Source organism: Emys orbicularis, chromosome 4 (assembly GCF_028017835.1).
Source record: "Emys orbicularis isolate rEmyOrb1 chromosome 4, rEmyOrb1.hap1, whole genome shotgun sequence".
NCBI lineage: Eukaryota > Metazoa > Chordata > Testudines > Emydidae > Emys > Emys orbicularis.
The window spans coordinates 132,887,049-132,899,093 of NC_088686.1; the positions used below are offsets into that span (position 1 = coordinate 132,887,049).

General features: G+C 44.7%; 1 protein-coding gene across 5 annotated transcripts in view; it reads right to left on the reverse strand.

Annotated features, from left to right (window-relative positions):
• PPP1R12B (protein phosphatase 1 regulatory subunit 12B) overlaps positions 1 to 12,045 on the reverse strand; it is a 158,440-nt gene that overhangs the window by 7,476 nt on the left and 138,919 nt on the right. For 3 of the 5 annotated variants that reach the window (XM_065402540.1, XM_065402538.1, XM_065402541.1), the window contains 4 exons: positions 11,237 to 11,384; positions 9,584 to 9,688; positions 9,228 to 9,281; positions 7,963 to 8,013 (listed from right to left, as the gene is read on the reverse strand). In XM_065402540.1, the coding sequence (XP_065258612.1) occupies positions 7,963 to 8,013; positions 9,228 to 9,281; positions 9,584 to 9,688; positions 11,237 to 11,384 (358 nt within the window). Of the gene's footprint in view, positions 1 to 646; positions 1,674 to 5,239; positions 5,327 to 7,962; positions 8,014 to 9,227; positions 9,282 to 9,583; positions 9,689 to 11,236; positions 11,385 to 12,045 lie in introns of those variants that run through there. The other 2 variants (XM_065402537.1, XM_065402539.1) reach the window with 2 other exon arrangements.

A 12,045-nucleotide genomic window follows, 5' to 3' on the forward strand; every position in this document is an offset into this window, starting at 1 on the left:
GTATTACTGGCACACGAAACCTTAAATCAGAGTGAATAAATGAAGACTCGGCACACCACTTCTGAAAGGTTGCCGACCCCTGATCTAGTCTGACATCCTCTTACACAGGCCAGAGAATTTTGCCCAGGTACACTTGTACTGAGCCTAAACTTGGGTTTAGCTGAAGTGCATCTTCTAGAAAGACATCCAGTGTTGATCTGAATATCTCAAGAGATGGGGACTCCACCCCTTCCCTTGGTAGTTTCTCCCAATGATTAATCACCCACACTGTTACAGATTTGTACCTTATTTCTAATACGAATGAGTCTCCTAGCTCCAAGGGCTGGAACACATTGCCTCCCTAGTTATATCTGAGTGTGCCCATGTACCTCTGAACTAACCTGGCACAAGACTGACAGACTTGAAGGGGACAGTTAGGATTTACATTTTTAGTTCTCTTAATTTTAACACTGAGCAAGAAAAAGCATGACAGAAGAGACCTAACTGCATGGCATGTGATGCGCAAAGCTGATCGAAACAGACAACTTTGGGGCTTTCAAACAGTAATTGCTCGGCAGTAAATTTAACAATTGTGGAAAAAGCAAATGCATCTTGCATGCCTCCTACCTGCTCATGTTAACCTTTAAACAGATTGCTTGGGGGATATTGTAAATGCTGCATTAAAGTCCCAGTCAACAAGTGCCCTTCAAAACACAGAGGGGGACAAACGGTTTCCTTATACAAGTAAAGTTAAAAAGAACACAGCTTTCAACTGCTAAGTGCCAGACTTTTATAAACAGCTCTCTCATTTGAGATGTGTAATGCTTATTCACAGTCTCCCCAGCAGGACGTTAACGCTGACTTCAGATAATCCTGGTGTCACAGGCAGTGAGTATTAGTTGCTAGCTACTGACTTCTGATACAGCTCTACCAAGGTGAAATAAGAGCGACTCATAGTACCTGGTATGATCAATTACATGCTGCAATAAATGCTCCCACTTTAAGATATAATGGATGGTGCTGGCAGACTCAATGTAACATGTCCATTTATCAGCATTAAGAGTCCCAGGAGAGCATGAGGACAAATATTCCGGTTTTGAGTAGCAGTTTGTTATCCACTCCAGCCCCTACTGTGTCCTCAGCTCAGGAGTTTTTGAGAAAAGGGGGGAGGGGTTGAAGTCTTCCATTTACGCAGGACGATGCTCTCCAATCTCAAGCCCACACATGGAAAATGCATCCCTGGAGTATGAGTTATTTGCAAAAGCGATGAGGCCAGCATCTCCAAGGTGGGGCAAAGAGCAGAGAAGCCAAATGCAGTGTACTCTAAAACTCTGGGTTCAAACACAGAACTATGTCATGCTGGAAGGTTGGGTTTTTTTAAGAGTGTGCGGGGGGGAATCCTTTGCCCACCACCCCTTTGCCACATGCTGTGTTTTGAGCCACAGGCTTACCAAACACCTTCATGAAGAGTTAAAAGGGGCAAGGGACAGTTCAGACAATAACAGTAAAGACCTGCCTGGAATAGAGGAAGGAGGCGAGGTGAACTGGAGGGGAAGAAGCTATAGCTCTTCTGATTCTGGGGGCTCGGTGGATGCTGAGAGCCTGGCTACGACCCGGGTCAAGGCCCTGTTTTCGGCCAACAGCTGCTCATTCATCTGCCTCAGGGTGTGAATCTGTTTGAGCTGGTGGAGGTTCTGCAGAGAGTGAGACACGGAGTGGACAGAAAGACAGACAAAACAGACCAAGGATATAAGAGGCCACAAGTGTGAATTTAGTTCACAAACACTAAAAAAAAAAAAAAAAAAAACAGCAATGTGAGCGAAGTGGAGAGATGTGAAAGCACACAAGAGGCTGGACAACACATTGAAGCATTAGAAAGGAAGCCTCAGGCACCGTCCATTCTGCTACAGGCTAAACCCACTTAAACAGCGGTTTTATTAAGAATGGCAGCGTTCTCTTGTAGACTGTGTTCCATCTTACTGTCCTTGAAAGCCACACATGGTAACCCTGGACACGGTACCTGAACTTTCCTTACAATTTACTAGGAGTGTTTGACATACTAACTCTACTGTCCTTCACTCTCCAGCCTGCAGAGCTATTTCCAACAGCAAAGGGAAGGCTAACCTGTACCTTACAGTCCTCTGATCTGCCTGACTCTCTACCCAAGTACCAGCCATCCCCATACTGAGACTAAAGCACATGCATAATTCTATCAATGCATCTGCTGCAGCCCTGCAATTCCATCCTGTGCCCCTCACCACTCTGCCACCCTGATCAGCAGCATCTTCTACACTGGTGCCTGGTCATCGACCAATTGTGCCAAAGTGCATGTGTTCGTGCATCCCCGCCGAGATCACCACTCAATTCTTCTCTCAGCCACCCAAGCTAAATTTGAGCCCCGATCTCAATCAGTGAAAATTCAGTGCCTCAAGCCACCCAGCTCCCAATGAATTAGTCGTTTTTAAATAAAGAAATATATTTCTTCCTGAACAGTGCTGCACTAAATAGCACCCTAAACAGCAAGCATACTAGGAACAAAGCATTCTCAATTAATAAAAGAAATCAATGGACCCAGGGCAATATAGAGATGAAATTAGTACAGTTATAGCTGCTACAGGAGAGGGGAAAAGTAAGATGAAGGAAAACATGGAAGACACACAGTAAAAGGAAAAGCAGTGAGAGCAACACAGACACTAGCTGAATATCAGCCATTATTCAGAGATGATATTCGTATTATGCCACGAATGGCAATACACATGCCAAGTTCAAGTGACAGGAAGTGACTGAGGACTTGCCAGGTTCCTTTTTCCAGCAGGACCAGCCACTAGCCAGTCCAACAGAGGCACAGCATGTGCTAGATACAAGGCTGTATCATGGAGACGGGTGCAGGGAAGTTGAGCAGAGACTGAAGCAGTCATGAGAAGAACAATCCTAAATTCAAAAGTGAAAACATCTAGGCCCTGATCACGTCGGCTTAAAATCTTGTGTTCCCTGAAAATTCAAACAGTCGAATGCTCCTCCGAGTACCCGGGCATACGCTGGGGTGGGTTCTGAAGGGAAGCAGCCACTGGAAAGGTAATGCTATTTATGCAGTTTAGTCAATATGGTGGATTAAAAAGGAGGCCTCTATTCATTGGAGCAGCTGGTCTTTCCCGAACCGCAAGATGCACCGGCAGACTGGCCAAGAGCTGAAGGACTACACCCAATTTGCATCAAACAACACTGACTACAGTCACCAGAGGGACCGCTGCAGGCTGGGACCTGTAGCATCTGAGGGCTGTACCTATGTATTAAAGATGAGGGCAGTTGCAAATGGCATTTGAAATCCCCATGCCATAAACCAATAGCAAATACCATTCATATGGAACAGAGGGACAAAGGACTTTATTGAACAAGTCAGGAACCAGGAGAGCTAACCCTAAAGCCTTGGAAGGTAAACATAAGCAGCAGAGGCGAATAGAGGAGAGTGGCTTAATATCAGTGTTGTCAAGCTTAAACTATGTGCTCGTTACAAGCAACAAACAGCTACTTCTACTTAGCCTGTTTTTATATTCACCAGCACTATTCATTTTATGTAGCAGTGAACGTTTAATACAAGGGGCCAAATTCATCACTGGTGTCAATGGCAGTGTAAGTTATGCATTTGAAGCAAGGAGAAAATTAGTGGGGATTTCCAAAAGGATTCAGCATTGAGCTGATCGGCAAAATGAGTGGAGCTTACACATAAATGGGAAAGAACAAACAATGGCCTTTAGCACATTGCAATGAACATGTGTAATGGAATTGGAAAGAAATCTCCTTGTGAATCTCAGGGAGGGAATATCCTACACTAGGGAAATGAGTCATAGTCTATCCCTAATTTGTCCAGGCCAAACTGGTCTCTCACTGAATATTCATGCACCTTTAGTAGACCAGGGCAGTCAGCCTCAAATATGATCTAAACTGACAAATATTGGGAGACTGATATGCTTACGATACTGCCTCAAAACAGACACCAAGAGAAAGCCGTCCCCTCGTGGCGTTTCAGTTAAGCTGCAGTGTTTCACTGGAGTCGTGTGGCTGGCAAGAATAGAACAAACATAAAATAGATCTAAGACGTAAAATGAGAGGTATGTATTTGAGAGAGAGCATTATACTGATTTAGAGACAATGTTCATATTCCAGTACAGATATTGGATCCAAGCCTCAGAATCCCAGCATCTGAGCACAGCCTGGCCTCACCAACACTGCAACCTACAATAATCTGGTGTTGGCTTCTGTGTGGAGGTGCATGTACACACCCAGCAAGGCAAAGCACTGTGAGGAAAGCCAGCTTTCCAGTTCTTACACTCAAAGAAAGCCCAGTAATGGCCAAAAAGCCAGGCCCAAAGCCAACAGCAAATACCAGCTCCTGAGTCAGACTGCTACAATTGCTCATTGCCTTTCTTGGTACTTGGGCTACAGAACAGCACAGTCCAATGCAGCTGTCTGTGAACTCAATTTCCAGCATCTTGGGCCTGCATCAGTCAAATACAATGAGTTTGCACTGGTTCTCAGACTTTTCTATTGGTGACCCCTTTCAAACAGCAAGCCTCTGAGTACAACACCCTCCCCCACCTTCATAAATTAAAATAAAACTTTTAAAAAAAATATTTAACACTATTATAAATGCTGGAGGCGAAGCGGGGTTGGGGGTGGAGGTTGACAGCTCGCAACCCCCATTTAACAACCTTGCAACCCCCTGAGGAGTCACAACCCCCAGTTTGAGAATCCGTGCATTCGACCATCCAGCTATTTCAAGAGGGCTCAATGCACACATATCTCACCAAATGCTGGGATCCTCTTCTGCTGCACAATATGGGCAGCTTCCATTGATTTCAGTGGAAGTTTCCTGTATCCTGTTTTAGGAGAATGGAGCAACCTTGGGAGCTTGGGCATTGAATTCAATTCAGCATAAATGGTAATTTTCTTTCTGCTTCACTAACCAGGTTCCTGCACCTTCAGTCAGATCAGCACCACCTCAGATTTAGTCAGGAAAACATTCGGCACCCCTCTATCACTTCAGCAAGAGTGTCTCTGTGGGCACATTTCTCTTCACGCACTGAAGGTTTCTCAGGATCAGCTATTTTCTTCTTTACGCTGTTCCCTGCTTTTTGGTTGCTACCTTAGCATCAGGTTAAGTCCATGAATTGGGGGAGCCAAGTAACTAGTATTCTGAAGCACAAGATGGGGCAGAAAAGCTTTCCACCCTGTATGCCCAAGCACTGTGTGTGATCCTCACCTGCTTCTCTAGCCCTAGAGAGTCTGCTACAAGGGGATTCAAGTCCTCTCTATTCACTCTGGTTGGGATCAGTCTACTGGAGGACACCTGATGCACAGAGCAGGAGGAGAGCAAGACAAATACCAAAGGAACAGGGAACTTGGAAATAGGTCAGACATACAATAACTCAAAACTTGTTATGACCTTCTGAAAATGACAGGATTAACACTAGTGCTAATGACCCAAGATGTTTGATTATTGGAACAACTCACATTCCATGCCTCCATGTTAAGGAAAATTAGTGAACTGGCTCAACTGACACCACTTCAGGTCAGTAGGCAGAGCTGGTGGGAATATACAAGACTAGCAAGCAAGGGGAAGATGGGGGTCAGCAGCTCCTCTCTGGTGGCAGTGTTGGGAGTGATGCACAATCACACAGGAAAATGCTTTAGTTTTCATAGTGCCATTCACACGTTAGCGATTAAAATGCTTATTCTCTTAAACCTCTCATTCAGCTGATTAGACAGTGTCAATTCTCTCACTTTCAGGAAAGATGTAAGATGCTAGCGAGTAGCCTGCTTTTCTAACAGTCCTGAGTGCTCACAAGCATTGCCTCATTTAACATTTCTAGCTCAGCAATTTATACCCTCTTAATGAGTGGCTGGCAGCCAAGAAATGCTACAACACAGCAGGGTCTGACAGCATTCTTATGAACTTTCTGCAAGAGTAACAAGTCAAAACGTAATGGCAGCACAGAGGAGCTGCAGTCAGGGTGAATGTATCTTTGTTCTATTAACACAAGGTCACTTTGCTGCTTTCTTCGGGAGGAGCCCAGTAAAGTGAGGCTATGAATGGGTAAAAGCAGCCGATGAAAAGAGTAAGTGTCAGTCCAGGGGCTCTGGTAGGCCAGTCCCAGTACTTTGTCAGCATCAAATGCACTGAAGCACACAGAACTGACAGGCCATTGATTGGCCTGTTTACTCCGCAGTTTAAGCTGCTTTGTGGTCCACATGCACACTTACTGCGAGGAAGATTTACACCTCAGATTGCTGCAAACTAAGTGTTCATATAGACAAGCCCACTGTTAGTATGACTGCTGTAAAAATAGGGGAACATGGTTACCCTGAGAGTCACATTTTCATGCCTATAAGCAAGAACAATTTCTCTGTGGTGATGAAATGCTCACTATTCTGGTGCTTATATTTAAAATAAATGTATACATGTGAACATCTAGTCCCCAACTCCCTCCTCTCCCACCAGCTAGTAAGTGTGGATTTCAAACTTTTCTGCTAATCAAACTACTGATTGAAGGTCCGTAGACAAAGACTCCAGCTGAGCTTTTTTTACCAACAATTAATAATTACATTCCAGGTTCTTCATTCTCCCTGCTCTATTCGGGTTCTTACGTGGTACCGGGATGTCTGCCTCCCTATGTGAGCATGCAATTATATGTGACAGCGTCGTAACGTGGCCTTTCTGGGACACTGACATCTCCGGACTGTGCCCAGAACCTCACTTTGTAGGACCATCTCTGAGCCCCTGCCTACAACCGGGGAGTCGAGATCCTCTAGTAATTTGAGTTTAAGATACAGGAATAGCCAACTGGAGCTTTACTTCAAAGACTCATTATGCTCTGTAAAAATCTGAAGCTCCTTTGAGCAAATGTGAAATTGGAACCATCTCCAGCAAGGCAGGAAATCGCTTTCATCACTGCAATAGGTTAGGGGGATTCAGCAGCTCTTAACCCTCACGAGGAGAATCCTTCTTTTTGTTTAAAGTGATGAAGCTAAGTCCCACTTGGACTGCGTTCAAAGGGAAATGAACCAGGGGGGGAGAGAACAAAGAGGTGCGTTCTATCAATGTCAGCAGGAGTGTATTGCATAAGATGATGTAACATTGCAAAGCCAGCTTAAAGCCTTCGGTTCACTGGGACAGCACAACATGCTGCGCCCCTCCCCCCCACCATCAGAATAAGCCGACTCCAGAGCGGTGCCAGCCAGATCAGTGCTCGCAGGGCTTTCAAGCGAGGGTGGCAGTCCTTCCATGCAGCTGACTGGCGGGAGAAGTGGCAAAGCAAAGGAGCTGTTTGAGTGGGGCAGTCGCTGCTCTGAGAGGGCATGTGCTACTCAGCATCCCTGTACATTTCAATGGGAGTAAGAGGGAACAAATATAGGTAAGTCTGACAACAATCTTCTGTTCCAAGATGACTTACTGAGATTTCCTTCCAGCAATGTGTTCTCGGAAGGGAGGGCAGAAGTACAATCATTTTAAGTTTTCCCCTGGCTGCTGTGTGTGACTTCTCAAAGCCACCATCACCTCCCTGACAAACTCCTTTGCCTTTCCAGTTCACATGAAATGAAACACGGAGGCCTTTACTTTAGCTGGCCTACTGCTCCAGGGCACGCAGGATCAGCACAACAAAGCTCACCCAGGAGATCACAGAGGGTTAGTTTCTGAAAGCTCTCTGGGAGAAATAGCTTTCACTGTTGTGTGATCAAACGGCACAGGCATAGATCCAATGTGAGATGCAACTGACTGAGTGATCATATATAGCAATTCTAGTATCAGACCATGCTCTGAGAACATTGCCAGTAACTCAAGTCAGGATTGCATAAAGGGACCCACACAGAGGGTTACATTGGGCACCTCCTCCCACACAACGTACTCCTCTCCTGCATGATAACCTCTACAGTCATTAATCCTAAACACAGAAGGGAAAACGGGGTGAGCAAATTCTTTCATACCTTCATCTCCTCCTCCATTTCAGAAAGTCTCCGCTCGAGGGCTCGTTTCCCCTGTTTAGAAACATTCAAAACACTGATGATCATGCGGCAGATTTGGGGAAGAACTCAATACTTTTTCTTCAAAGAAAAAAAATAGTAGCTTATATTTCTATAGTGACATTCATAGAAAAGTATCCCAAAGCACTTCAGAAAGGCAGGAATTACTTCATCTACCAATCAAGTGTAGCCATCACTGGAGTGGAGTATGGCAGCTGAACTCACATGCAGTGTAACTAGGCAGTTTTAAAGACAGGATGTAAGAAAGCTGTATGTGCTTGAAATTGCAGGAGGGAGTTTGAGGAGGCAGAACTACCCCCCCACCTTCACCAATGAACTGGAATTGAACTAGAGCCCAGTTATGAAACTGCATTATGGGTTCTAGTATCCACAATTGTTCGGGACTTCCTGCTGCAGCACTGGCTTGAGCCCTCTCAGAGGGGAAAAAAGCCATTGACTCAAACACTACCACCACTGCTTGCAGCACCTACATGTCTGCTGAAGAGCCCTCAACTAAGTACTGACCAGGCTCAGACTTGCTTAACTGGAGAGATCTGATGAGATTAAGACAGTATAGGCTGCAGGCCAAGGAGAAAGAATGTTTGCTACCATGCAAACTAAGGATGCTTGAATGTGACCATCTCTGAAAGACATAACACTGGTATGTGTTTGCACACAAGTAGCTCAGGTCTTTCACTTCAGGAATTGTATTTAAACCCCATCCTCGAAACTAGCAGAAGGCTCCAAAATCTAATTAATCAAACACAGTGTAAGCAATGGGATTAAGACATCACTTTAGCCAGGAATGGCAATTTAAGTCTTTGATCTACTGCCGTGAATTGGACTTCTCAGAGGCTCATATTTCAAGGTACAAAATACTACCCACTTGACTGGAAAGGGTTGGGTTTTTTGTTGAGATGGTCCTTTGTGTTGGTGAAGACTTGGAGGATGTGGAAGGAATTGCCACACTGGGCCAATAGCCCTTCAACACCACGAAAGGTAAATTGTGGTTCTGTAGCAACTTGTGATAAGGTAGAAAGTGAAGTTTAACTGTTTTACAGTGAGCAGAAAAGCTTGGGGAGCCAAAATCAGAACTCATGTATTATCACAAGCGCTATCCCGTGGAGCAAAAACAAAATGTGCCCATGATTTTTATTAACATTTTCCTTCCAGGAACTAACATGCATATCAGAGCCATAAGAGTCAAAGAATGAGACACAAACACATACCCTTTTCTCCATTTCCAGCATACTCGATCGGTCAGAGGTTTTTTCCTGTTTCTGCTATTTAAATTAAAAATAGAAAGTTATTAAAACAGAGTGGCATGCACAGGGACAGCACAAAGGGACTGGCCAGAACCTCCATACCTAAGAAAGCTGTCTTTCCAAGGAGCCTAATGTAGTTAACATGAACAATCATACTTTCCTCTTCAATAGCACCTTTCAGAGAATCCAAAGCACTTTACAAGCAAGCACAATTTTCTTTTACGGAAACCATACCAGCACCTCCAAATCATAGGTTCATCAGCCAACACCTCCTCCTCCCGTCTTCATCTCCCCAGTTCTGGAGACCCTTTCCTCCTTACCTGGGCTGCTTTTTCCAGTTTCGATTTGATATCAGCCAGCTCCAGCTGGGCTTCCTGCAGTTTTGATTTCAGCTTTTGGTTTTCAGACAGCGCGCCCTCATAGAGCTGAAACAGGAAGCCAGGTATGTGAATTGCTCTGTGCCTATCATATGAGCCTGCCTAACAGTCACAACTGCATGGAGACATGGTGCTCTGCAGCTCTGAACATCAGTAGCAGGTTTTAGAGCCGTTTCCGCATTGCCACCACTTTCTAAGAATGGCTCAGCTCTTCTGCACTGATTTTTTCCTCCCAAGTTCTAATAAACTGATTTTGTAAAAGAAATTAAGAAGGTCCTTTGTGGCTTTTGTAGTTTCTTAAAGCCACAGGCACTGGACAAAGAAAAGGGACATTTTTAAGAATGGCTTGCCTGTCTTAATAATTTAATATAATAAAGAACTCAGAGGTTCAATCAACGTCACTGAGTTGGCTGACCATACCTAAACCTAAACCTATAATTCAGCTGAGTGTGTGTTGCTATGCTCTTACATGGTTTCACTTCAAGGAGGAGAGAAAACTGTCAAGACATTCTACCAGGGAGAAAGATTACCAGCCTCACCAATTCCTGAGTCCATCAGTATTTTCCACCTCTCAGAGAGGCAAGACAAACACCTTTAGGCAAACTGTGCTGGAATGTTACAGTCCTGCACGTTGACTGGCTATTAAGGAGACACTGATTTCTAATTCAGATGGAGTCCTCTCTCACCATACCACATTATTTAAAAAACGAAAATGAAGTACCTTTTAGGGTTTAACAACCCTGGGAATTAAGATCACCTTAATCTGTTCAGCTTTCACACAGTTGTAACTTGCTATTACCATATTTTCATTTATTTCTCACACACATACGCACCCACACCCACACGTTCCTCCCTGCTCTAAGATCAGGTTAAAGAATGATTTCACCCCTTAGCTTTAGTTATTGAAGGATTAAGGCAAGAGTTAAATTAGGTTCTTCCAAAATAGCTATATAAGGTGGTAGCTTAACGCCCACGGATGGACGTATAGTACGTTCCCCTTAGCTCATAATACCAAACAACGTATTTTGGTTTCCCCTGCCAACTAGCATTCCAGGTTTCATCCTGGTGCTAATTCAAAGCAGATGAAGAATGTCATGAAAACCAGTGGTTATAAACACCGAGCAAACATTACCCAGCACGATAAGGCTTTCCAAAATGCCACTCAGACTGTGTAGCTACTTTTCAGATGCTTTCATCTTTGTCATTTGAAAAATTCCCCTGAAAAGGAACTTTGTAAACTAGCTGCATGTTGTTAACAAACCAAACTACTCTGAGCTGGAACACTTCTCCAGCCTGCTCGCCTCTTTCCTGTGTATTCAATCTTCTCTCGCTCCCTGAGTCCATGGTTCTTTATACGGTTCAAGGACTGTGATTCCAACAGACAGTGAAGTCAAGAGAAACAAGCCCTGTGATGGCTGAGCTGATAAAATAACCCTTTGCTTGCAAGGTAACTTTTAGTGATTCCTGAAAACTCTTCCTTTTTGATCTTTCACAGCTCCTCCCAGCAGACCTCAGGTTTCTGCAAGAAGGCTACAGCTCAAATAGGCAGCTCTTAGGGTACATGGGGTAGAAACATTACATATAAAAGAGCCCTACTTTTTTATAGTCCCGGTTAGTCTCCTCCTCTGTTCTACTGCTGAGGGAAGCCAGGCGGTTCTCTCTTCTGGTGTAAGCGCTGGAGCGGCTGGAGGCGCGATCGCTGTACGAGTCGCTGGTGGTAGGGCTTGTACCTGCTGATTCCAACCTAAAAACAAACAAGATCCAACACTAGTAGAGTAAAGATCAGCCTGGGAACAGCTAAGATGCGGTCAGTGTGACCACGACTGGTCAGGACTCAAGCCTTCCAAGAAACATCTCAACACCTACCTGAAGCACTTCAGAACAGTCACTGACATAGCATCACTGTTATCATTCAAAGCTTAAATGAAGTTCACATGAGGAATTCCTGACCGATGTGGTCACCAACAGCTTGGAAACTCAGAAAACAGGGTATTGGCCCCATCCCCGCCAATCAAGGATATACAAGTCAGCGGTTTCTGCCAACCTTTCCCCCAAGGTATGGTTCTGCCTCGCTGGCGGAGAGGTTCCCCACCCATTCAAACGGCAGTGAAAGGGATAATGTCTTTCCCCTTGCTGAGTCACTGCCTATGTGATTTCTTTTTGGGAGAAGAATGGTTCCAAAACTTGCATGAGGCAAGTATTATATCAAGGGAACCCTTTTTGGAATCAACCTAGTCCTGGACCCTGATCCATGCTTCATCTCCAATAAGCAGGACATGCTACTCATTTAGAGTGCTGTGAATGTAGGAGGCAAGACAAAGGGTACGTCTATACTTACCTCCGGGTCCGGCGGTAAGCAATCGATCTTCTGGGATCGATTTATCGCGTCTTGTCTAGACACGATA